Source organism: Dryobates pubescens, chromosome 28, assembly GCF_014839835.1.
Source record: "Dryobates pubescens isolate bDryPub1 chromosome 28, bDryPub1.pri, whole genome shotgun sequence".
NCBI classification, from domain to species: Eukaryota; Metazoa; Chordata; class Aves; order Piciformes; family Picidae; genus Dryobates; species Dryobates pubescens.
Window position 1 is genome coordinate 7,839,442 of NC_071639.1, and position 26,743 is coordinate 7,866,184.

The 26,743-nt window shown below is 41.8% G+C and overlaps 1 protein-coding gene across 2 annotated transcripts; it reads left to right on the top strand.

Annotated features, from left to right (window-relative positions):
• Nucleotides 1-5,981: 5,981 nt before the first annotated feature.
• On the top strand, nt 5,982-23,263 carry GOPC (golgi associated PDZ and coiled-coil motif containing). 2 transcript variants are annotated; one of them, XM_054174033.1, is made up of 9 exons: nt 5,982-6,305; nt 13,052-13,216; nt 15,829-15,852; nt 17,268-17,443; nt 17,675-17,840; nt 19,100-19,195; nt 20,791-20,955; nt 21,599-21,779; nt 22,623-23,263. In XM_054174033.1, exons 1-9 carry the CDS (start codon nt 6,012-6,014, stop codon nt 22,739-22,741), a joined length of 1,386 nt encoding a protein of 461 aa, XP_054030008.1. In that variant the 5' UTR covers nt 5,982-6,011; the 3' UTR covers nt 22,742-23,263. The 2 variants fall into 2 exon arrangements, with proteins under 2 accessions (XP_054030008.1, XP_009904366.2); XM_009906064.2 differs by lacking the exon at nt 15,829-15,852.
• Nucleotides 23,264-26,743: the final 3,480 nt, after the last annotated feature.

The window sequence follows — 26,743 nt, forward strand, 5'->3', positions numbered from 1 at the left end:
ATCTTGTTTGGTACCTGGTTTGTGAGTTTCCTTATTTATTTATTTTTCTAGGAGAGTCAAAGTACCCAAACAGAAGACAGATTGCAAGAAAAGACTGTCTTAGAGCCTGCAGAGGGCGTGAGTAGGAACTTGGTCACAAGCACAAGCAGTTTGGCAGCTAGGAGCTGTTAAGTGATGGTGTATGCTCTGGAGAATCCTTGGAATATTTAGCTGCCATATGCTATCCAGTACCTGCCACTGGTATGTGTAAATTTATACTTACTTTTTACTGGAGGTTTTTAACTTGGATTTTGACCATTTTTTTTCACAGAGGCAACAAATGTCTGCTGCAAAGGTTACCTCCAGTCAAGCAGTTCTCTCCAGAGTGGAGTGGGCTGTTAAGGGAAACAATCATCACATTGTTGCTAAAAACACGATGTTTCCCTTAATCATCTGTTGAAATAATCTGAACTGCTGTACAGAAATGTTTCTTAACCAGAGAGCCTTGACCGTCCATTTAGATGCATTCTAGGCAAATTAGTGATACCTAATTAGGATCATACATGTATCAAAAGTGATTTTGCATTTTATTCCTGCGAGTAGAGTGTCACAAAAAAAGCCAGTCAGTGGCCTGTCTGAAAATGATGTCCCAATCTTCTTAAGCCAAGAATTTGGTGGAAATATGTTTTACCCATTGTCATATTATGTTGAGAATGTGCTATCTGACTCCAGACGAGGTCATCTTCATACGCTAGAAACAGCTGCTGGGTGAGTTAAAGCTGATCTTTCTTCCACACAGTAAGGTAGGCTTCCTTTTCTTCCTCCATGCTGGCTACAGAGAGGAGATGAAAACGATAACCTCTTCAGAATTTCTCACATTTCACCTGCCTTATCTCAGTTTTCTCCTGCACTTTGGTGCTGCAGGATACAATTTTCCTCTCCATTTTCCCTTTGGTGTGCCTGCTTGTGACTGTACAACTGCACATGCAATCAAACCGCTCTGGATGCTTCAGTGTTAACCACCCAGAGGATGGCCTTGACACGTGCATGCACCCCAGCCGGGCACGCACAGCTGGGCAGCTGTAATTCCACACAACGTTTCCGGGTGACCTGCCCCTCGTGTGCAAACACACGTGTTTATATTGTAAATTCTTTGTGCAGAGGCTGGCTCTAACCAAAGGCTTGTAGGATATCTCAGGCAGTCTTGGCACAGACACTAGATAGCAAACACAGCAGTGGAGGAGTTGCTCTAAGTTTGTTCTTTTTTCTCCTTTTGAGTTGGGCATTACTTTGTTTCATATGGAAATGTGTCCTCATTAAGGTAATTTTAAGCACAAAATACATTTTCAGATGATTCATGAGGTGCTGTGGCAATCAGTTGAAGTGCCTAGGTTTAACTTTACTCAAGTGTATTTACTAACAGTGTAACACAGACACCTCATTCTCTATACCTTGTCTAAAAGAACCGAAGTTATGTGCATGAATTACATGTGAAGAAATGAGCTGGTGATTACCTTCCCCAGCTCCACCACATCTTCGATAAGGTCAAATGAGTCCTGCTCATTTGATACATGTATTCTATGTATCAAATGAGCAGGACTCAAAAGGACTTTTAGTGAAGTCCTTTTGAGATTAAAAGCCTTCTGCAGATTTAAATTCTTCTGGACTCCTAACTTGCTGCAGCTCTTCTGTTGTTAGGCATGTCTCTTGGGTGTAGAAAAGATTCTCACTGCTAGACTAGCTGACTTAAACTACTGCTGTTCTTCCAATGTTCTTCAAATGTTGGGTTTTGGTTTGGTTTTGTTTTATTATTTTTTAAAATGCTATCAAAGTATACCACAGTTTACACACAATAAATTTAATCTAATTGAAGGCCTAAACTACTAACTTTTCTTAGGTTTGTTTCCATAATAACTGCGCAACTTGCTACAGAGCAATTAGATCTGTCTGCAGGCTTTTGGTAGACACTCCAGAGGTAACTGGAACTGATCAGAATTTTCCATGGGACCTACAAGTATAGTTTGGAGATAACTAAATGATTCATGTGTTCCCTCTTCTCAGTGGTAGCTGCTTTTAATTTCAGTTCATTTTTTACACAGTATTTCTGGTGAGGAATCTAAGTAGTATCGAACGATAACTACAGGTAGTAAGATTCAGTGTCACAACTGCAGAGTTTCTTAGTAATATCTTACATTCCTTCTTATTTATCCATAGTCCAGCAAGTATCAGACAGATACTACACTGCAGGTAGGCTTTGACAAGAATTGTATTTGAGAAGCTAATCTTTGAGTGCAATTGGCAGAGACAAAACCTTGTTTGACTTGTGAAGTGTAAGGCCATGCAAAACAAAGGTAGCGCTGATCAGGGAAGAAAGAATTCAAATTAATGACCACAAAACTCTGATAGCACTGTAGATAAAACCAATTTCAGATAGAGGTGGACCAACACCTAAGCTAAAGGACATTAAAAACACCTGAGGATATGTGAGTCTTTTAAAAAGAAGCAGTCATGCATACATTACATTCAAGTTTTAAAGGCAGTATTGGCTGTAAGTGTGTTACAGAGTAACTGTGGGAAGCTTCTTTCTCAAGATAATCAAATAATGTTCAAATGTCTTATGGAGATGTATTAGCAGAAGATTTTAATGTCCAACTAAGTGATAGGTTATCGTTCCATTTAAAGAACAGGCAAAGAATGTACATCTTCAGTATGCTGTCTACCAGAATCAAAGCCAAAGCCAACACAAAAAATGTCCCAAGCCAATTAATTTTGTCGTGTGGTTGGACTAATTTAAACAATAATAATTATTATATTAATAATAATATATCATGATTATTATACTAGTTTAGCTTTTGATACAGCAAACTCTGATTTTGTTTCTGTCTGACCCTGTTCTGTAAAAAAAAGCCAGTCAATATGGCTGTGGAGAATGAATGAAGGTCAAACAAATGCTCCATTTAGCTGAGCTCACTAAGAAGCAACTTACTTGGTCAGCTTTACATACTTTAACCCTTTGCTGAGCTACTATTCTGAAAACACTAATTTACTGAGATGGATCTTTTAGTGTAGGTGTATATGAAGGTGTCTGTAGCTTCTATTTTCAGCATGGATGGGCTTAACAGTAAGAGAACCCTGCCAGATGCCCAGTTTGTTGCTGGCTATCTTCAATTACAGTGGAGACAGTTTGAATGTTAAAGGGCAAACAAGCAGGTTTATTGTAACAATCTGTGGGCTTCTTGTCAAGCAGACCCAGAGGAAATGTATTATCTGCTGATAGTGGTGAGTTTGCTTTTATCCAGCTCTTCTCAAACTACAGACTAATGGAACTGCATTTTTTCCTGCTTTGACATTTCTCTTCACATTCCAGGTAAGCAGTCTAACCCTTACAATAGCTGTAAAGTTGCATCTTTCTGCCTCTCTGCGAACCAATCAATTATTTATGCAAAGTGGAGCAAGGATAGAAGCTCACTCCAGGATGCCCTGCGGCCCAAGGGCAGAGTGTGCAGGGGTGCCGATGCAGTTACATTTCTTGGTATCCACTCCTCTGCTGACTGGAAGGCTGCTGTGCTTCCCCTCTGTTCTGTTGGCAGGGTACTTTGTGGGGACATGTTGTAGGCAGGCTTAGGGACATAGAATAGAATAGAATAGGAATAGGAATAGGATTAAACAGGTTGGAAAAGACCTTTGAGATTATCAAGTCCAAGCTATCATCCAACACCATCTAATCAACTAAACCATGGCACCAAGCATCCCATCCAGTCTCTTCCTAAACACCTCCAGTGATGGTGACTCCACCACCTCCCTGGGCAGCACATTCCAATGGCCAATCACTCTCTCTGTGAAGAACTTCTTCCTAACATCCAGCCTAAACCTCCCCTGGTGCAGCTTGGGACTGTGTCCTCCTGTTCTGTTGGTGGTTGCCTGGGAGGACAGACCAAACCCCACCTGGCTAATTTGGATTAAAATGATCCTTTTTCTCCTTTGAGGTGGAATTACAGCTTCAATGCAATAAAGCCAAGCTGCATGAGATCTCTATAAGACCTGCTAATAGAACTCCCACCGAAATCAACATCTGCATTAATGGCATTATTTCAAGGGAGATAAGCTGTAACCAAGGTGAGTGAGTGCCTTGGAGAAAGCACCCATGCAGAGATAGCTTACTCCTGTTGGGTTTTTTTTGTTTCCAGAACTGGGTTGAGGTGAAAAAATGCCAGTATGTTTCATGTGTGTAAAGCTGCATTCATCAGTGCTCCTGGGTATGCAAAGGTGCCTGGGGTGGTCCTATTTAAACAATACTTGCAACTTTGCATCTTTGCTGAGCATGAGCAATGAGCATGTAACAGCAAATCCAGCCCTGTGGTGGTTTGCCCCTATCCATTACATTTGTGAACACTGGTTAGGCCACTCCAGTCCTGTGTCCAGTTCTGGGCCCCTCAGTTCAGGAAAGATGCTGAGTTGCTGGTACGTGTCCAGAGAAGGGCAACAAAGCTGGGGAGGGGTTTGGAGCACAGCCCTGTGAGGAGAGGCTGAGGGAGCTGGGGTTGCTTAGCCTAGAGAAGAGGAGGCTCAGAGAACCTTATTGCTATCTACAACTACCTGAAGGGAGGTTGTAGCCAGGCAACCAGCACCAGAACAAGAGGACACAGTCTCAAGCTGCACCAGGGGAGGTTTAGGCTGGATGTTAGGAAGAAGTTCTTCACTGAAAGAGATATTTGCCATTGGAATGGGCTGCCCAGGGAGGTGGTGGAGTCACCATCACTGGAAGTGTTTAAGAAGAGACTGGATGGGGTGCTTGGTGCCATGGTTCAGTTGATTAAATGGTATTGGGTGATGGGCTGGACTTGATGATCTCAAAGGTCTTTTCCAACCTGGTTAATTCTATTCTATTCTATTCTATTCTATTCTATTCTATTCTATTCTATTCTATTCTATTCTATTCTATTCTATTCTATTCTATTCTATTCTATTCTGCAAAAACTTCTTTTTCCTCTCACACTCTCACAGGAAGTGTGTATGCTTTAGCAATTTTGTTGGTATTCCAGCTATGGATGCCTCAGTCTCCTGAACCCGAAAAAAAGCAGTGCAGCTTTCCTGGCATACAGGAACGACACCGGGCCCGGGTCTGTGAGGCTGTGTTGTGAGGTGAAAATGCAGGTCGAGGAGACCTCTCCAGAGACCCCTCTAGACCCTCCCACCACCACTGCCGCAGGCTTGTCCCCTTGCAGGCATCCCACCGGAAGGCGTAAGCAGCTTCCCAGGGACAGGCTAATCGCGTTAAGATTAGCCCTGAGAAACGCTAAGTGCACCGTAAAAATAACGTTTCTTCTAGTGAAAAGTCTCTGTTTCAGTCGCGCCCGGGGATTTCTGCCAAGCTTTTGGTGAGCTGGCAGGGCGGGGACAAGGGGGTTGAGCACCTCCTGCCTGCTTGCAGAGGCCACCGGCCGGTGAGGGCACTCCCTCGACACAGGGAAGCCGTGGCGGGGGCGGCGGCACGGTGACACGGTGACACGCCGCCGAACGCCCCAAAGCTTCTCTGCGCCCCTCACGGCACGGCCCAACACACAGCGCTCCCTGGCGGAACAGGCTGTGTAGTGCGCAGGCTGGGGAGCGCAGGTGTGATCGAGAGTTCGGCGCTCCGCTACCGCTGCCTGCCACAACTCCACGCGGCGGCAGGCAGTATGAGCCGCGCGTTGCGGGCCGCCGGGTGCCCCTGCACCGCCTCTGGAGCCGCCTGTCAGAGCCGTCACGCATGCGCGCCGGGGCACATTCCTATCGTTTCCCTGCGTGGCTGCCCCGGTGAAGCCGGGTCGGGCTCGTTGTTGCTGTTGCTGCTGCCGCCGCCGCCTCTGCCGCCTTGTCCCGCGGGGCGGGAGGGGTCGCGCGCGGGGAGCGAGCCGCGGGGGAGCGGCTGAGGCGGGGCGGAGGCTGAGGCAGGGGGCGCGGGCTCTGCTCCTGCCCTGCCCGGGGGACCGGGGCGTGCGAGGGGAGGGGGCGGCAGCGGCGGCGGCGGCAGCAGCATCAGCAGCATCAGCATGTCGGCGGCGGGCGGTGGTTCCTGCGGGCCGGGCGCTGCGGCCTGCGGCGGAGGCGCGGCCGGTTCGGCCTCGGCGGCAGGCGGCGGGGTGTCCATGTTCCGCTGGCTGGAGGTGCTGGAGAAGGAGTTCGACAAGGCCTTCGTGGACGTGGACCTGCTGCTGGGGGAGATCGACCCCGACCAGGCCGACATCACCTACGAGGGGCGGCAGAAGATGACCAGCCTCAGCTCCTGCTTTGCCCAGCTCTGCCACAAGGCGCAGACCGTGTCCCAGATCAACCACAAGCTGGAGGTGAGGGGGAAGCTGAGGAGGCCCCTGGGGGGGCTGTGGTCGGAGGTGGGGCAGTGGGCTTCTGTGCTCGGCGCCGTGCTCGTCTTGTGGCGCAGCCCACGCCCACGCCGCGCAGAGGCGGCGGGGGACCCCGTGCCCTGCCCGTGGCGGCGGCAGCGAGACGACTCCTGTGGTCTGCGGCTGATGGGCGCCGTGCTCGAACCGACCGGGAAGGGTTAACCTGGCCCTGCGTTTTGAGAGGCTCTGTCCAGCCCCGCGGGATGCGGACCTGGCCGTGCCGGTCCTCAGGTTTTGCTTATTACAGCGTTGGCATGAAGCGGTGCGTGCCAAAAAAAGGAAAGTTCTCTTTGATGTTGGGAGCAGCAGTCTTGAGCAACAGATGCCGCTGACTGGTCTCCTACGTGCATTAAGTCTCTAGTGAAGTTGGAAAGCTTTTTAAGAATGGGCCGAAGACGAGATGCTTACATCTTATAATCTGTAATCAAATTGAGGACATTATGCCTGCTTATAAGTAAAACAAATAGAAAAATGGATCGAGGATGGACTTTGGCAGGTCCTTTCTTTGAGCTAGATCAAATAGCTCTCTGCCAAACTCAGTGCCTGAAAATTAATAGCAGAGATTGCTCATTCTGTGAGGAGAATATTAACTCTCCTTACTGTTGGAAAGTTTTCTTCGTGTCTAATCCAGAATTTCGGTCAGGATGGGAAGAAAGAAGCATCAGCTGGAGCCAAGCTGGGCAGGGCTGCAGGTCCTGTGATTTGTGCAAGAGCTGGAGTACTCTGGAAGGAGATTCTGGGGAGCTTTCCTGTCATTTTGTAGCTGTCCAACCTGACTCATGTTTAGTTTAGTAGGTGGTGTCGTTTGGCTTGTTACCAGGTGTGGATGTTAACTGTCTTGTTCTTCTCTTACACAGTAGAAAACTGTTGATGTTTCTTCCCTCAGTTAGCTTTTTCCTGGGCTAAAACCTTTCAGTATCTCTTGTAAACCATTCTTTTTAGTGTTGTGCTGCTTGGTCTCCTTTTAAAGACATGAGAGTAAAGGGAGAAGATTCTTCAAACCCATGAAGATAACACGCTTTGTAAGAGCTTCAATATACAAGTAAACCACATAATTCAGTTCTTTCAGTCCTTTGTGTCCTCAGTCCTTATGATAATAAAGAAATTTAAGAGTCTTCAAACAGTGACATGCTCTTCTGAAGGTGTGCCTTGCAGTAGGAAGTGAAGTAGGTAAATTGACTTGGGTTTTAATCAGGTTTCTTCCTGGTTTGAAGATGTTGTTATGCAAAATAATCCAGAGAGTTTAACAGGAACAAAATACTTCAGAGTAGAAGAAAGGCCTCATTAAACTGGGAGCTTTTTTCATGTTAGTCTTTATTTCACCAGAATACTTACTGTAGTGATGTTTGTGGTATTCTTTGTGTTCATACTGCTATACTATCATATACATCTTAGTATTCCATGTATATATATATACACACTATCAAGCTATACAGTAGGCTTAATTGTATAGGTGTAGTAAAATAAGAGTTATGGTTTGATAGAAGACAATCCCTATTTATTGCATATTACACAGGGCTGGTGGGTACTCTGTACAGCCTTGTAAAACAGATGAGCTTTCAAGTTATTTTAAGAGAATGAGTTCATGCTTGGTAAATAACTTCTTTGAAAAGTTGTGTCAAGCTCAAATATTTTGAAAGGAAATGACAGAACTCCGATCTTGAAAGGTATTTTGGTAGCTAATTCAAATTACTAGAGGCACCTAAACCACTGAAGATCAGTCCCTCAGTCTTGAATGAGCTGAAGAGCCAAGGAGCACAGTTAATGGTTGTAGCATAATGATTGTGTATGTCAGAGTCTATGATGTAATTGATAATGATATGGAGGATTCAGAGTGAGTGCTTTGGAAGAGAATAAAAACTCTTTTGTCTAATACTTTTATTACTGATAGTAGTATTAGGCCTCATCCCTTTTATCTTTCAAACAGACCTTTAGAAGGTTATAATATTGCCTTGAAAAGTGTTCATTTTAAAACCCCATGATTATTACAGTGATAAACTGTAAATTAAAGCTGCTGTTTAAAATCTCCAAGAGATGGAGCTGCTCTGTTGAGAACGTGTCTTGTCTTCTTATGTGCACAAATACTTAGTCAAGTGCCTCAGTGTCCAAAATGAAGCATGCAGTTAAAGATACTGAAAGAGATGATTAATACTGGAGTTTAAGATGTATTCAGTGAATTAACTTTTTTCTAATGGATATATTTCATAACTTCAAATTGCATTCATTTCTTAGTAGCTAACAATTGTAACTTTGTAGTGCTTGTATATTTAATACAGAGCTGTCATCACATCCATAAAGTGTCATTATTCATAGTTTGCTTAGGTACAAAGACACAGTCAAGCCAATAAGTTAAATTCATCTTCAGGAATATGCCCTTATGCACCGACTCAGTATGTCTGTTGAAAGCTAAGACTTTACTCCTGCAGCTGCATTTGCCTGCTGGTGTCTTACTGAATGAGTAGTATTTGTTCCTGGAGGAAAATAAAGTCCATAATTAAAAAATTATTAATGCAATTGAGCCCACAAACAACAATATTTCCTTGACAGGACTAAAGAAATGCAGTTTAGAATTTGATTTATCAATTTCATCAGCTTAATATGCATTCTTTGAGCAATACAGTTGCTTTTAAGAGGCACAGCTTGGTTGCTTTAGTGGATGGAAGGTCCTTCTGCAGGACTTTGGTGCAGAAAATATTGTGGCATCATTGGTGTATACCTACTGCTAGAGAGATGAGTCTAGGTAAAATACTGTATGAAGGGTGTTTCTCACTAGTGAAGGAAGTATTTCAGGAAGACAGAGGTTTCCAAAGAGCAAGTTACATTGCCAGTTCAGGGGTATGTTACATCCAGAAGCAACCTGAAGGTGTGCAGATGCGCCGGGGATGTGTGCAGATACATTTACTTGTGCTTTAGTGTGGTGAAGGTTATAAGCATACTACTGTGCTTAACAGCATTTGCAGTCCTAAATTAAATTTATTAAGCAAAGGAGGATTTGCTTTTATGTCTGTCCTGCTGGTCACAGTAGGACAAGGTTAAATTAAGGTAGCTTATCAAATAGGAAGTGTTAGGTGACAGAAGCCACCATCTTTTCTGAGCCCAGCTTCACTTCAGTATGAGCAAATGAAGAAGTGTATGTTGATGGATGGTTGTAAGGGCCTTAGGCTCCAGAACAAAAGATGATGGCTATTTCTGAGGAGATTTTTTTGTGATGCTCTCTTAGAAAGCATTGTAAATCAGTGGGTGCAGGCTGACAGCCACTGTGAGATTTCAGTAGATTTTGAATTGAGAGGAATTTGGGTTTTCCCATTTGACTTACACTTGAGGGGAAGAAAAAAAGAAAGGCAGTGTCTACACGTCCATTCCAAAAATTAAAAGTTCTGTATGGTGCAGTTTTTTTGAGGTAATAGGAAGTAAGTCAGTGTGCCAGTGAAAACTGAGGTTGACTAACTCTAGCACTTTGACTACCATTCTGATTCTGTAATTTTACATGAACAAGCCAGAAAGGAATGTCTGGGAGAGCACACCCTATGTCTTGGCAGTTGTGTTGAGCCCAAGTACAGGCTATAGTTCAGGAAAAGCTTTAAGTGAATGTCTAAGTAGTTAATTGCCTATGTAGTTTCACATCTTTGAACTTGGAATCAGCAGGATTGGAGGAACATACTCCTTTTAAGCAGAATTTTTCTGTAGGTAACTTGTCATTGTATCAGCTAAAATGTGGAGTATTATATAAGTAATGTGAGAAACCCTTTAAAAGAAAACCAAAACAGTTCAAACCATGACAAACAAAACTAAACCAAACCAAAACCAGGAGGAGCTTGGTCTCTTCTTCCAGGCAACCAGCACCAGAACAAGAGAACACAGTCTCAAGCTGCATCAGGGGAAGTTTAGGCTTGAGGTGAGGAGGAAGTTCTTCACTGGGAGAGGTGTTAGCCATTGGAATGGGCTGCCCAGGGAGGTCGTGGAGTCACCATCCCTGGAGGTGTTCAGGAGGAGATTGGATGTGGCACTTGGTGCCATGGTTTAGTCATGAGGTCTGAGGTGACAGGTTGGACTTGATCCTTGAGGTCTCCTCCAACCTTGGTGATTCTGTGATGGTTTACCCCATGATAGATATGCCTGTAAAACTGGAAACACAGTTGCAATAACTTAATAAGAAAAGTAAATTGTTTATTTATCTTTTTAAATATCATTAAAAATTTCAGTATCTACTGAGCAGTTTTATTAATTACATTTTTAACTCTGGATACTTTTTCTTCCTTGGAATAGAAATCTGCTGCTACTAGAATGTGGGCTTTTGGAAAACCAGTTGAACAAGCTAATTTTATGTCCTGAACTACGAGCAGTCATTTTCATCATTGACCAGTGGCAAGCATTCTTTGGTTGTGTTGAAATGGGGGTGGGAGAATCAACAAAAATTACCATTCCCAAGTGGATAATTTACTCAGAAACTCCCATTTTGTACACTGCTGTCACACTTCAGTTTTGCAAGGAGCACAGTGAAATTCTGGTGTCTTTCCTGGTTTCTCGTTCAAATTGGTCCATTAAGCTTAGTAGGGCTGTGGGAGAAATGGCAGCAAATGCTGCTGAATAGGCAGGAAGAGTCAAATACTCAAGACAGGGAAAGGGTAGAGTGTTTCTGTCTTTTGGAGAACTGTAGTCCAAGTGGCAAAGCAACATTTGGAAGACTGGGGACAATCCTTTCTTCCAGCAATTAGAGAAACATCATACTTAAGAGTTACAGGTACTTGGCATCTAGAGGCTGATGCTAAAGTTAGGGGAACCCATGAAAACTTCCTAGTATGTGTGGTTCATAGCAGTGCACAACAGGTTCTTATAAGTGAACCAATGCCACTTGCATGACTGGTGCCTGTGAGCATATTTAGGCCTCAGGCTGTAGGAACTGCAGCTGTCACATCCTGAAAAATTGTCTGCTGTCCTGCAGTTTTGTAATGTTTTGGGAAAACTGAGGAATAATGATTTTTTTTGTTTGTAAAGCATAACTAGGGGCTTTTTTTACTTACTTTTGCCTTTGAGCTATGTTTCTGCCTTTAAAGTGATGCCCCCAAAATATAATGTTAAGCAAATATGCTGGTGTCATATCTTGATATTTATACTGCTTTTTTGTTCATATACTGGGGCAGAAGTCACAGAGTAATTGCAGTGTTGTAATGTGCTGTGTAATGTGTTGTGTTTGATCATTCTTCAGCCTTTAAATCAGAAGGTTAATCATCCCAGTGAGCACTGAGTGTTTAACTACATAAACATGTCAGTAAACTTTCTGGGATCTAGCATAAATTACATGAAGATAGGCTGCTGAAGTAGTAAAAATGCCTCATATACTTTGTTTGTCTCTGAATTTTGGTTTGATCCCATGGCAAGGTTCATAAGGACCTCTCTTGTAAAATTAGCAATTAAAAATACCTATACTGGAGTTGTTTTATTGGTAACAGAATCAATGGAGCTTGTGAAATCTCACCTTGCTACTGATTTGTGGGGAATGATTTGTCCTAATGACAATGTGGAGCACTTTCTTGAGTCACTAAGACCCTCCAGTCCAGGCCTCCTCAGGTTTCCATGTCACAGCATCTTTTGCTTCTTCATCTTGCCTACCTTCCACCTAATCACCTTGGCCAACCCAGAGATGAGAGCAAACCACCTAGTGCTGTTTGCTCTTGTATCTGGGTGGAGTAAACAAACTGACTCTTCCCACTTTGGCCTCTATGAGGGTACTAATCCATCACTCTTCCCTGCTAGTAGATGTTTTGCTCAAAACTTACACCTTGTAGGAAGTTTAATCACACCCATTTACCACTCTCATGTGTGTGTTTGAATCTTGAAGCTGGACTCACTGACATCATCAGGGAGGGAAGATGTAAAAGGGAGAAATGCACACATGCAGATAAAGTGATGGCACCAGACTGCTTTGTTTGGAAGCCTGAGATAGAAATGATGAAATAGTCCCAAGGTTTTGTGTTTTGGTTTGTTTCTTTTTATTGCTGGTCTGCTTGTGTTTGTTGTTAGGTCTGTCTTGTAATTTCCTCTGTTGTCTCTGCCCCCTCTCTGTTTCTTATGGAGCAGCTTGCAAAACTGGTTGTAGAGCTGCTGAATTTTCAGTGGTCTTTCTGTGTGATTCCTTTATAACAAAGGGAATGTGGATATAAAGTAGTGCTCTGAAGAATAACATAATGGAGAATTAAATGAGCTGGCCAAGCTGAGAAGGGCAGAACTTACCTAAAATAATGTAAAGATTTGTCAGTCTCTGAGGGTTTACAAGTAAATAAAGTTTTTAATCAAGCTGACAGTTGGAAGCCCCATTTCTCAACAAAAGTAAATGCTCACCTAGTGTGTTGAGGCTCCATGTAAGCAAACAGGGAGAGGTCATTCTGCTGTGTTCTGAGGAGTCATTCACCCCCATCTTCTTGGCAGCAGCAAGCTGGAGATTGGCTTGACCCATCCCATCGAATTGCACTAAAAAGCTTAATGAGGCTGTCTGAATGGCATACCTGAAAAGTTAGACCCAGTAAGTTCTTCTCACTGAGAGTCAATTCCTTCCTGCTATCTTTTGTTTGCATTAATTGTTCTTGTCTGCATTGCACTGTGTATAGCATACATGTACCAGCAGATACCATAGTTCTGATGAGCCCATGTAATCATTGCTTTAACTGCTGTGATGGATTGTATCTTCACAGGCACAATTAGTTGATCTGAAATCTGAACTGACAGAGACCCAGGCAGAGAAAGCAGTGCTGGAAAAGGAAGTGCATGATCAGCTTTTGCAACTCCACGCTGTTCAACTCCAGCTACATGCCAAAACTGGTCAGAGTGTTGATTCTGGGGCTATTAAGGCAAAGCTGGTGAGTATTGTGTCTTGAATGAAGGATTATATTCTACTTTTTTCTTACCTGGCTGAAGTTCTTCCTCAGAAGGTGTGAATAAGCTGGTTACAAGCTTTGACTGTGTCAGAGAGAGTTAGCTTTTTCTTTGATAACTAACATTTATGGTTGGTTGTTAACAGCCATTAAAAATAACATGAATAATGAATAAGAATTTCAGAAATTGCTTTTACACAAGCAGGTTTTCAGTGGTTTCTTTAAAATAAGAAAATATTTGTATAATATTCTGGAGAGCAAAGCTGCAGAAGAGCATAGCTTCCAATATGCAAATACAACCAAATCTTCATGTGTCACACTTGAGGCTTGTTTAAGATAAGCCTGTTTCTTTTATTGTAGTCACACTCTGATAAAAGCACAAAGGGAATTGTTTTGCCATACAGGAAGAGGGTAGATGGCATCACAGTCCTCTCTCAGTTGTTACTCTTTCTCTTTAAAATGCTTCTACAGTGCTATCCATTGCTACACGCAGCAGACTGTCATTAAATATCTTAGTAAGCCACTGACAGTTTTGTACAAAATGGTTTTTAGAAGCTTAGACCTCTTACTGAGGCTTAACTTCTGAGAGATGTAGAGAGTAATACTTTGAACCTTTTTGTTTCTTCTTACCTTATTATAAGCAATTCCTAAAGATATATGAAGACTCAGAGCAGTCTTCTTCCACAGAAGTGTAAGTGCATTTTACTTGCATTGTTTCAGATGTTGTCTGTGTTGAAACTCAATTTTACTTACAGCCTAGAGTGATAGTCTCTCCTTAATTCCACTTAGTTCTTCCTTTTGTTCATAAACATTAGGGCTAATCTCTTTAGTTTGCTTTACTTTGCCTTTAGGGATTTCATAGTTTTAACAGAGAGAAGTTCAGCTTTAAACTGTTCTAGATACAGAAGGCTACCAAGGTCTAGGAACCTTGAACAAGCAAAATTGATGCTGCCTAAATGACACTAAAATGGGAAGTCTGAGTTTAGGTAAATAAAAACTGTCACGATGATCTGGCAGTCAAAAAGCTTCAAGGGCAAAGAACTGTGTCAACAGAATATGTGGTGGGGAAATCAAGTTCTGTCCTAGTTAACTTCCATCTTGCTTTGTTAGCAACCACTCTTCTTTCATATGTAGACTCTTAGCATAAATGCATACTCTACAAACTGTAAAACTGTACAGTAATGGTGAACTGGAGTACCTTTAAATGTTTCAGATCTGTAAGCAGTTGATAACATCTCATAGTTTAGGCTGACTTTCTTGCCAGATTATGGGGTTTCTGCTTAGTCTGAGTGGAGTACCTTTTTCTCTGTAAGAGTGTGAAGCTGTTGAGTACAAGTTGTAAGAATATGAAGCCTAGATGAAATTTTTTTCTTGTTTTGCAGATGATATTCTTCTTTGCTAGTTCTCCCTGTCCTTTATGTCCCTCCTGAAATAAATACTTGGCTATTCTTTCTGAAAGAAATCTTTTCTCAGTATAACAGGTGTCATGTTGTTGTTTCCTCCCCCCTGATTCAGGGGCCATTGGGTGACAGTTGAAGGCACAAACCCTGTTTGCCATATAGCAACGAGATTCCAGAAGTGCAGAGAATCCCAGAAGTCCTTTATTACAGCCTTGTAGAATCCCTTGCATTACAGAGTCTTAGAGTGTCCTTAACAGAAGTTCAGAAGCCCTTAACAGATGAAGCAGTTAACAGAAGTAGAAGTCCCAAATATATCCCTAGCAGCAGCCCTATCCTAAAGCCCTGACCGGAAGCAGCTAACTAACAGAAGCAGTAGTTCCTAGCAGCCCTAAACCCCTCAAGCTGTTCCTAACCTAAGTCCCTAACTGAAGTAACTATTGCTCAGGGTGGTTGTTTATATACTCTGTTTGTTATCAATCACTTAACCAGTAAAATCCAACCACATATATAAGCTAAAATCTTTTCCCAGTAAGAGGTGCCAGCATGTCAAGGAGTTGGCTTCTGCAGTATGGGTGCCAACATGAGGATGCTGTTCTTGGCACACATGGAATGTTATTGTTTTGCTCTAGGCAGTGTGCTAAGGAATTGGTCAGCTAAGGAGTCGTGCACTCTGCATGTGTCCAGCAGCTGCTCTCAGAAGAGTGGCTGCACCATTGTATTACAGACTTTTATTTTCTATGTATTTCTATATTTTCTATATGTTTCTGTATTTTTTTAATGTATGTTTCTATATTTTCTATATATATTTCTGTATTTTCTGTATATATTTCTATATTTTCTCTATATTTCTACAGTATATTTCCTACAACCCTTTCAAAACTGCTTCATTGCCTTTTACATTATCTTACCATCTTCCTAAGCATCCTTGGTATTTTAGGAGAAAGTATTGTTTTAAATGCTACAATAACATGAACATTTTAAAACCAGATTTACAGTAACTTTCACTGCAAAATACCATCATTATTCCTAAGTACACTTAATAGCACTCTGCTTGTTCTTTATGCCTTCTCATAAAACAAACAACCTGATGGTAAATCTCTTTTGGAGTAAGTAATTGACTTTTTATTTTTGCATTTTCTTCTTCAAGTTCCTATTGCCTCTTTCTCTAATTGTGGAACTCTTTTCTTCTGTCTTAAGTCTGTCCTTTCTGTGGATGAGATGGTAAGTATGCTGATTACCTCTTTGTTTTTTCTTTAATGCTTAAGCAGTGCTTTTGTTGTGTGAAACAGCTTAGATAGATTAGCCTCAGAAACTGGTGAAACAAACCTGCCTTGTTCCTTTTTTCGTGTCAGTTGGCAAAATGCCATGGAAAGAATTTCTTTGCATTTTAGTTTTTCCTTTCTAGATGTGGTGGCCTCTTTCCCCAGTTTCTGTGTGTTTTCTTTATTATTACAGCTAAATTTGGGGTTGTAGCTGGCAAGTTCTGAAGGATTGTTCTGGCAGGATCTGAGAGTCAAGATGCTGAAACAATTTTTGAAGCATAAACACTGTACGCTTCTATCAATGTAGTATTAAATCTTCTGTGTGTTGTAATTAAAACCAGTATAATCCTGCCAACTTTGCCTTGTTTTCCCTTTTCTCAGCTCTTTTTAGGGGCATAATTTAATGTGATGCACTGGCAAGTGTAACTGCCCTAGGAATATAAACACAATAATACAAAGAAAAAGTGAAGCAAAGTTAACTTTTATCTTTTGGTCTTTCATGGTGATAGATTGGAAAAGTTTCTAAAGACCATTTCCACTTTTATTGTTATACAGCTTGTTATCGTTACTCAATATTTGCCTTTCAAAAAGCTCCAGGATCACTGTTAACTGTCAGCTTTGATCTTTGCCACTGCTGTTGCATTTTTGTTTGGTTTAGGGGTTGTCTTTTATATTACCAATGGAAAGCACACCTCCTTCTGTCTTGTAGAGCCAGTGAACACTGGAAAGCATGAAACTCTTCTGTATCCTCCTCGATGTTTAAAACATTTTTGAGGCTTTTGTCACTTCTCTTGGCAGTCCTAACAGGACATTTCTTGTTTGTTTGTGTGAAAATAATTGTCACTTTGCAGACATAACAGACTTGTAGAGCAGTTCTTTGACATCATGGTAAAAATCATGATAAAATAGTTAGAGAATATTGTCCAATTGAAGGGCTTAGTGGGGTTTGTAGGTTTTTATTTTAAAAGAGTATCTTTACTTTGTATGAAGTTCCTGTTGGAACCCAGGAACAACTAAGGATGATACTCATGCTGCTTAGATTTTGCTCCCTTTGTGTGACAGGGAGAAGTGCAGTTGCTGATTCTCGTTCATGGGCTTTGAACTGGTATATGCATTTTGTGCTAAGTAGTGGTAAGCTAGACAAAAGTCGTGTCAGGAGCACAAAGTTGAATGCAAGGCCTCCTCTCCCTAGAGGGGAGTATGCAAACCAGTAGCTGCACTTCCAGAATCCCTGCTTTCACTCTTTATCTTGCATGCATGTCTTGCACACAGGAGAGTAATTTCAGATTGTGTATGCAGAAACATTAAGGGCTCATTCATTATTAACTTTGATAAAGCTTTCCAATGTTGTTTTCCCCCCTTTTTCATGTAAAGGAGAGAGAACTTGAAGCTAACAAGAAAGAAAAAGTGAAAGAGGCTCAACTGGAAGCTGAGGTGAAGTTGCTGAGGAAAGAAAATGAAGCACTTCGTAGACACATAGCTGTGCTTCAGGCTGAGGTTTATGGAGCAAGACTGGCAGCCAAGTATTTAGATAAGGAACTAGCTGGAAGGTATGTGAACTCCATCCATGTCCTGTAGCATGAGATATTTTTGTTGTTGTTTTCTTCCTTTGCATCCCCAGGGAGAGATCTGAAGGCTAAGCAGGAAAAGACTCACATTTGCAGTTAACTGAACAAAAGGAAGAACCAGTTCTTGCTATGTGGCTGTGTGCTGTAGCCAGATGAAGTGTATGATTTTTTTCAGTTGTAGCATATTGGTTTATTCTCTTTGTCATTATGTAGGGTCCAGCAGATTCAGTTACTGGGCCGAGATATGAAAGGACCTGCTCATGACAAGCTCTGGAATCAGCTGGAAGCTGAAATACACCTCCACCGCCACAAAACCGTTATCAGAGCTTGTCGAGGTCGGAACGATCTCAAACGACCAATGCAAGCACCACCAGGACATGTAAGCTGAAAAGATGGAAAACAGATATGAGTACTTTCTTCATCTTTGTGTTTGTTTTCACTTCAGTATGGTATCCTTTTAAATGTCACTTCTAAATGCATGATTCTTTTCTATGCTGAAGGACAGTTCCATGCTGAATAGCTCGTACCCATAAATGACCATGAAAAATTCTTTTGACTAACCTGGGAACACTTAGTCCTTTTGGATGCTGAGCCTCTGCCATGTCTGTGTATAAATATGAATTTAACAGCATCATTTTGTTACCTAGGTTTCAAAATGTAGATGATCTCAAAGGTCTTTTCCAACCTGGTTAACTCCGTTCTTTCTACTCCGTTCTTTCTACTCCGTTCTGCAAAACCCAAGAAGAATAACATTTATCAGATTAGATTGAACTGAAATGGAATTTTAACACTGGTTTTAAAGGTCAGACAAACTGACACTGCAAAATAATTACTTAGGCTTGTTTTTGCCTTCCAAAGGTACTTTTTCAAAAGTAAACCCTTAAAACTGTGGGTAACCTTGGTAGGATTCACCCAAGTGGGCACATGATGTGTTAAATCATTCCAGTGTTCAGTGCATAAACCCAAACATTTTCAGGAAGGTCCTTTACTTCTATCTGTTCTCAATACCTGAGTTGGTCAGATGGATCTTGCTGTTTATGCTGCCAGTTGCATATAAAATATTGCTGGACAAATAAATGTATGTGTGATTTTAAAGGTATGCCTAATGGCAACACTGGCTTAAAAAAAGCAGAATGATTACCTTGATTTAATTAGATTTATGTTTTTTTTCCAGTTTTGGGTGGAATGGCTTTGGCATGATTTGTTTTTCTTACAGTAAAAATAAACTTGAGCAAGCTGTGCCTTCCTTGGGACAGCATTAGATCATCTTCTATAATTTGATTAGTTCTAAACTGCAGTTTACATCATGTAACTTCTCAGTAGTGATCAGTGTTGCTTCATGCAGTCCTTCTCTATTTTTAATATGTGGCTGATTGCCTTCCTTTGAAGTGAAGTTGTGTGTTGTGCATCACTTAGCACTGAAATTACATTTTCATCAGGAGTGCATAGTGAAGAATCTCCTTCAGATTTCATACTCTGCCTGTAAAGGGACACTGTAAGTTTGCCCTGCCTGGAGCTAGTCTAAAACTCTGTTACTGATACACTGCTTGTATATAACTTAAATAACCAAAATGCAGAAGTGCATCCTTTTTTTGGTTCACATATTTATGCTACATTGGGTTTTTTTCCTCAAACTAGGACCCTGATGCCTTAAAGAAGAGTCAAGGTGTTGGTCCAATTAGAAAAGTTTTACTAGTTAAAGAAGATCATGAAGGATTAGGAATTTCAATCACAGTAAGTACTTGCATTTATTTTCCATCACACAGAAGCAGCAATATAACTTTGTGTTTGTACTTCTGTAAAACATGTGGATCAGTGAACTGATTGTTAAAACGTACCAAAAAACCAGCACACAGTACCAGAGCTGTGGTCCTAGGACTTGAAGATTCAATCTGATAGATAAGGGAATAGATAAACTGCTACTTTTGTAGAACTGATGATTTCAACTTGTGTTTAGGGTATGGACACCATAGCAGATGAGCCAGTGGTGAATTTCAGGGGTGGTAAGTCAGCAGAGGAGTTGAAACAATGTCAGAATTGACTTCCCAAGCTTAGCTGTTGTGACTGTAACTCAAATCTCCCAGCTCACAAAAGCTCTATGAATTCTTTGGAACAAAGTTTGAAAATCCTGGCTATTACACTTTTATTCTAAATGTGACTTCTGTTTCTGGCAAGTCAGCATGGTGCCTGATAATGGTTTTTTTAGTGAGGTTTTGATGTTGTGTCACCAGCTTGTGTATTATTTTATGCTTTTATTACCATTCAGAATTGTCTCCTTCCACTCCTTATGTATATATTTCAAATTTATCCATTCTTTTCAGTGAGGAAACATAAAGGGGAACATCTCATGTTCTTGTTAAGTATTCATTTTGTCTGAAGCATATTGAAACAAGCACTTTAAGAGCATCCACTGGAATGTTAGGCTTGAGGTGAGGAGAAAGTTTTTCACAGAAAGAGTAATTGGCCCGTGGAATGTGCTGCCCAGGGAGGTGGTGGAGTCACTGTCCCTGGAGGTGTTCAAAAAAGGGTTGGATGTGGCACTTGGTTGTGATGAGGTGTTAGGTATTGGGTAATAGAATCATAGAATCAATAAGGTTGGAAAAGACCTCAGAGATCATCAAGTCCAACCTGTCACCCAGCACCTCATGACTAAACCATGGCACCAAGTGCCACGTCCAGTCCCCTCTTGAACACCTCCAGGGATGGTGACTCCACCACCTCCCTGGGCAGCACATTCCAGTGGCCAATTACTCTTTCTGTGAATAACTTTCTCCCCACCTCGAGCCTAAACCTCCCCTGGCACAGCTTGAGACTGTGTCCTCTTGTTCTGGTGCTGGATGCCTGGGAGAAGAGACCAATCTCCATTTGTCTACAACCTCCCTTCAGGTAGTTGTAGACAGCAATAAGGTCTGCCCTGAGCCTCCTCTTCTCAAGGCTAAACAACCTCAGCTACCTCAGCCTCTCCTCATAGGGCTGTGCTTGAGGCCTCTCCCCAGCCTCCTTGCCCTTCTCTGGACATGTTCAAGTGTCTCAATATCCTTCTTAAACTGAGGGGCCCAGAACTGGACACAGTAATCAAGGTGTGACCTAACCAGTGCTGAGTACAGGGGGAGGATGACCTCCTTGCTCCTGCTGGCCACACTGTTTCTGATGCAGGCCAGGATGCCGACTTGATTTCTGAGGTCTTTTCCAGCCTGGTTGACCCTGTGATTCTGTAATGTTAATGTTGTAAGAAACTATCAGTTAATTAAAATCTACCTTTAAAAAAATATTAATAATAAAATACTAAAAATCAACCTTTTAAATGTTTTATTTATTATTATTAATAGGGTGGGAAGGAGCATGGTGTTCCAATACTGATCTCTGAAATCCATCCTGGACAACCTGCTGATCGATGTGGAGGGCTGCACGTTGGTGATGCTATCCTGGCAGTCAATGGAGTTAACCTAAGAGATGCCAAACATAAAGAAGCTGTAACTATTCTTTCCCAGCAGGTCAGTTGGGACTTATTACCAACAGGCAATTTAGGTGATTCCTGTGTTCTGCCAATTGAATTATCTTGAATTTTCATGTTTTCTGTTCAGCACAGTCTCTTGCTAAACTCCAGTGATTCCTGAAGCTCTATCACCTTACACTTAATCCTCTTACATCTTGCTATTTAAGAAGGAAAATACTGGGCCAGTACTGGTTCACTTAAATCCACTGGCTTATGATTCTTCACTAAGGCTGATTGAGATCAGCCTGTTACATTGCCAGAGAAATAATTATTCAGTGGCATATGTTTTATTCATTTATGACTGGACAGCTGCAGCCAAACAATGTTGCTCATATCCTTTGTGGTCCAGACTCTTCCTCCTGCTTTGCTTCCCGTTTTCAGACCGTTAACAAGTGCCCTTGATTGATCAGAAAACCTACTCATTAGAAGTTTAGAATGTCTTGGTACAAAGCTAAGGAATTCAGGTAGCTTTGCTAAATCTTAGCTATAGAACTGCACTTCAGTGTTTAAAAACTTCATGCAGATACATTTTACTGTTGTAAAGACACTGGAAATGGTTTTGTGACTTAGCTCATCTTGGTTATCCTGTTAGGGCGCTGTGCAGCTGTAAAGTAAATTTGCAATGTTTTGTTGCATTTTAGAGAGGAGAGATTGAATTTGAAGTGGTGTATGTTGCTCCAGAAGTTGATTCAGATGATGAAAACGTCGAATATGAGGATGAGAGCGGACACCGCTATCGTTTGTATCTTGATGAATTGGAAGAAGGTGCAAATCCAAGTTCTAATAGGAAGGATGCAAACGTGGATGTCAAACCCTCACAAGGTAAACCTTCTAGAAACTGTGTTACATGCAGTTTGATTCTGAAGTCTCAATATGCAAACCAATCTGTGGGAAATGCTGGGTTTGTATTCATTGTAGAATTAATCTACTGTTAATTCAATTAACCTACTGGTAGGCTGCTGGCTCTTTTGGTTGGTCCCTCACTTATTGGCCTGGTTTACTTAGATTTAACTAAAATAATTTGTGGGGATATTTTATGTGTGATAGCCTTTTAACAGAGGTTGAAATTCAGATTCATTCTAACCTTTTCCTGACTCTGGGCTAGAAGTAGTTAATTCCCCTTAACACTTCATGTTTTGGCTGCTGCTTCTAGAACAAGGAGCAGTGGATGTAAGCTGCAGCACAGGAGGTTCTGACTCAACACAAGTGGGAATTTCTTTACTGTAAGGGTCACAGATCACTGGAACAGGCTTCCCAGAGAGGTTGTGGAGTCTCCTTCTGTGGAGACTTCCAAGGCCTGTCTGGATGCATTCCTCTGTGACCTGAGCTAGATTGTATGGTCCTGCTCTGGCAGGGGGGTTGGACTCGATGGTCTCTTTGGGTCCCTTCCAATCCCTGACATCCTGTGATCCTTCAAATACATTTATTAGCTCAGAGAGCTGTAGAAACAATTTGTGTGATCCTGTGATTCTTCAAACACATTTGTTAGCTCAGAGAGCTGTAGAAACAGTTTGTGTTTCGCTGCCACGCACTGTTTCACTAAAAACCTATTAGCTTTTATTTTAGTGGTCATTTCAGCACACGTTTCAGTTCCTAGCATAAGACTTCCTGCTCTGTCCTTCCCAAGACTGCTTCTCATCCTTAAATTTTCTTTTTAACCTACAGTGTTTGATAAGAAGCCAAGTATTGATGGACATGAAAATGGAGACCTGGGGAATTCCGTCGAAGCTCCGTTAGAAGACACTGCGCCCAAATTAGCCCGTTCTGCCGAGTCCTTATCCTAAAAACATACAAGCAAAACCCAGTCAACTGGACATATCCCATCTTTGGGAACGATTGATAATCAATATGGACTGCTCCAAGTTGCATATACTAATGTAGGTTGTAAAAGGGTGATTAAATATCAAAGGGAACTGTATTACTGTTGCCTGGAAAAAAGGCGGTTACCTCAGGGCTTCCTCGTGAGCAATGCTAAATGTGGAAAACTGTCTTTTGCGTGACACACAGTGGTTACCTAACACATGGCATGTGAAATGAATTTTCTTTTAACAATAAGCACCAAAACATGAGATTTCTAGAAAGGATGACCTCAGTACAATCAACTCTTAGTCTCATTAATGTCCCCGAGGAAGTAGAATAAGATGTGGTCAGCTTCGTTTCGACGCTTTAAAGGGAAACCTGTTGTTCAGTTTGGTGTAAAACAAGCTTTAATTGTAGAAGGATGAGAAGGAGACTTGTGCCATTGCATCCATGAGTTTTGTACATGGGACTTTGAACTGTAACTTTTCAAAGAAAGGTGGTTGTTGGCTGTTTCTTACAATTCACAGAAGAGTAAAAACCAGAGCAAAGACTACCAAACGCCAATTAGGACAGGGGAGCACTTGCTTATTGTGATCTTTCAGCCCATGATCCTTTTATGAGTGAGATTTTTGGCATTGTTTTAATGAATTCACTGCCAATTGTTCCATTTAAAACTTGCTCCATAAGTTGGATGGGGTTTTAAAAGCAAAATAGTTAACAAAAAATATCCACACTTACGTGGGCCCTTTGGTATTCTTTCTGAGCATCATCAACTGAGCATTCATTCCTGAATGGATGTGGTTACTGCTAATGCAGAGTGGTCTGAGTTGGTGATCATTAGCTTGACTTTATGAAATGCTGAGTGCTTTTGATGGGTACTAAACATACTCATTTCACATTAAAATAATCTTTCAAGAAGTGAAAGCTGACTGCACAGTACTTTACAGGAGGTGCTCAGAGTCATACGGTGTCTGGCCCTATCTGCGTTACGTTATGGAAGTCTTATTAACCTATAATTGTCTTACTGTTGAAACAAAATGTTACTCCTTTTGTAAGAGCAGTGTATCTTTAAAATAGCTTTGAATTGGTGTGCATCTAAAGGCCCACAGCACGGTTGCAAATGGGAATGTTGAGGACGGTTTCTTGGCCGGTCGCTCATACTCCATTTGTAGATCTTTCGGTGAAGTGCAGCACTCTCCACGTGGTAATCGCATTTGTTATTTCAGCACGCAGTGCCAGCTCTCCTGTTTGCTGCTCTGCAGGCTGTTGAACTGCAAGGTGAAAAGAGGAGATTATGGACACTGAGAGAGGAACTCACGTGAGAAACCATCTTTGCAAGAGTCACTGTGCAGGGTGCGTTTACAGAAGGGAAAAAAAAACCTCAAAGGCCTTTAGAGTAACATCAAGGAATCTTACGTTCTAAATTGTGATGTAGAACACAGTTACTTGTCTCTCCTAGGAGCACTATATATATATATGTTTATAGAGGGGGGGGGGGGGGGAAAAGAAGCCTAAAAATGTATATACTTTATTCAAAGATTTTTTTTTTTGCTATTTATAAATCCCTTAACTTGGCTGTTCCAGGAGCGTTGTGTGTGTGGTGCGTGTGCGCATGAGCTCCACTTCCTCGGTGGAATAACATTCAGTTGGTTCCTCTTGGGTATTTTTTTTTACATATGTACTAGTCTCTGTCATGCAGCATCCTGGTGAGGGGTTTTAAAATAGTCAAAGCTGTACAGTTTTTTTTCAGCACATGAAAAGTAGTATTTAAAAATAAAGCTGTGTGAAGAAGAAACAGGTCCCCAGGCATGTTTCTTTTCTCTGAAGCTTCGGAAACGCTGAGAACACGTTGGCTGCCTGGTAGCAGATGAAGCCGCTGCTGCAACTTTGCATCCAGATTTGTGTTCCTCCCCACCCCCCTCCCCAGTCACTCTGAAACTCTCTGTGACCTGCAACGTTCAGTGTCCTCTGTCAGAAAGGATAATTCAGAGCCAAGCAGTGGTCTTCTGGTCTTTGAAAATCACTGCTGTATGAAGTCTTGCTGCGGTTGTTGAATCGAGACTCAATCCAGCTGGTCCGGTAGCTTTTTCACAAAGGCATTCAATCTGCCTGTACAGTTTCCCTTTGTTTGAGGGAAAGGTGAAATCTTTAATTTATTTGTTCTTCCTTCTTGTCTCACCTTGTTTTCCACTGAATGCTTTTGATCAGTTCTAGCCTGAAGTGGAAGAATATTTCTAGAGCTGTTTCCCTGACATTCCCTGTCCACCAGTTTCTCATGATGCTGGACTCTTTTTCTACTGGAAGTTGCTGGAGCCTTTCTCTGCTTTTACCTTGTCTATTTTTAAGCTATTTATGAGATCAACAGAAGGAACAGCTGCTGTAGAAAATGACTAGGAGTAAACAGATCAGGTAGCAGTAAATTATTACCAGATTTCCTTCCTTGCAGTTTTTATAATCTTTGTTTAGAAAGCCCTGACTGAAAGGATCTTGCTCAGGCAGTAGAGTCTGTCTCCACGTACTCCATACTTCCTACCAGCTGACTTAACGTGCTGGTTTATCGTAGTCATTCTAAGATGCTTAGAGATTAATATTGAAACTGAAGAAGAGTTTTGCAAGTTGAGATTTTCAGATCCAATAGACAAATGTGTGTTCCACCCTTGGTCAGTAACTGGAACTCAGTCCTGCTGATTCCCAGAGGTTGAATGAATTAGGCTTGGGAAAAATTCTGAGGCAAGTCAGTATTCAGACATCATTTTTACCTTTTTTTAAGTGTAAAACAGTTTACTTGTGTGTGTGTGTGTGTGTATATATATTTTTACTTAAAAAAATAAAATAATATTCTAAAGAGAAATTTGCAATTATTTTTTTTTTTAGTAGATAATTCTTTGCCTATTACAAATCTTCAGTGAGACAATTGTGTTTTAAGGGGGGGGACGGTGTGTGTTGGCATCTGGGACCAATGTTAATTACAAGCATGTAAAGTAAAGGAAGGTGCTTTATGGCAATAAATCTAACTCTGATCAAAGGCTGTATTTCCTGTGTAGAAGTGTATGGTTGGCAGGGGAGAGGGTTTGCCTCTGCCTGTCTGTATCTTAATCCACAATGGTATCAAACAGAATTCAGGTATTAGAACAGAATAAACCAGGTTGGAAGAGACCTTCAAGATCATCACATCCAACCCATCATCCAACACACCTAATCAACTAAACCATGCAACCAAGCACCCTATCAAGTCTCCTCCTAAACATCTCCAATGATGGTGACTCCACCACCTCCCTGGGCAGCACATTCCAATGGGCAATTACTCTCTCTGTGTAGAATTTCTTCCTAACATCCAGTCTGAACCTCCCCTGGCACAGCTTGAGACTGTGTCCTCTTGTTCTGGTGCTGGTTGCCTGGGAGAAGAGACCAGCCCTCACTTGTCTACAACCTCTCTTCAGGTAGTTGTAGACAGCAGTAAGGTCTCCCCTGAGCCTCCTCCAAGCTAAGCAACCCCATCTCCCTCAGCCTCACCTCTTAGGGCTTGTGTTCCAAACCCCTCACCAACTATGTTGTCCTTCTCTGGACACATTCCAGCAAGTCAACATCTTTCCTAAACTGAGGGGCCCAGAACTGGACACAGTACTCAAGGTTTGGCTTAACTAGTGCTGAGTACAGGGGCAGAATGACCTCCCTGCTCCTGTTGTTATCTGTCCAAACATTATTGCCTCACAGATTGCTCTCACTTCTGTAGCAGGCAGAGCATATTGCAACAAATGTATGCATCCAGCTAAACTGAATAGAAGATACTAGCCTCTAAATAAATATTCTCTTCTGCCTTGCAGTGATTTCTGCACCTAATTCAGACTGGTATTTAATTTTCTTCTGGTGTTACATGAAATACAGACACCTAACCACACGTGTTTGTGATCTGGTAAGCATGTAGTCCACACCCAGCCAAAAAGCTACCACAAGGAAAACTGGAGCTACCTCACATGAAGTTTGAC

Coding starts and splice junctions, on each gene's coding strand:
- GOPC (XM_054174033.1), top strand. CDS start 6,012: ATGTCGGCGGCGGGCGGTGGTTCCTGCGGGCCGGGCGCTGCGGCCTGC. Junction 20,956..21,598: donor TAACTATTCTTTCCCAGCAG/GTCAGTTGGGAC, acceptor GTTGCATTTTAG/AGAGGAGAGATTGAATTTGA. Junction 21,780..22,622: donor GGATGTCAAACCCTCACAAG/GTAAACCTTCTA, acceptor TTTAACCTACAG/TGTTTGATAAGAAGCCAAGT.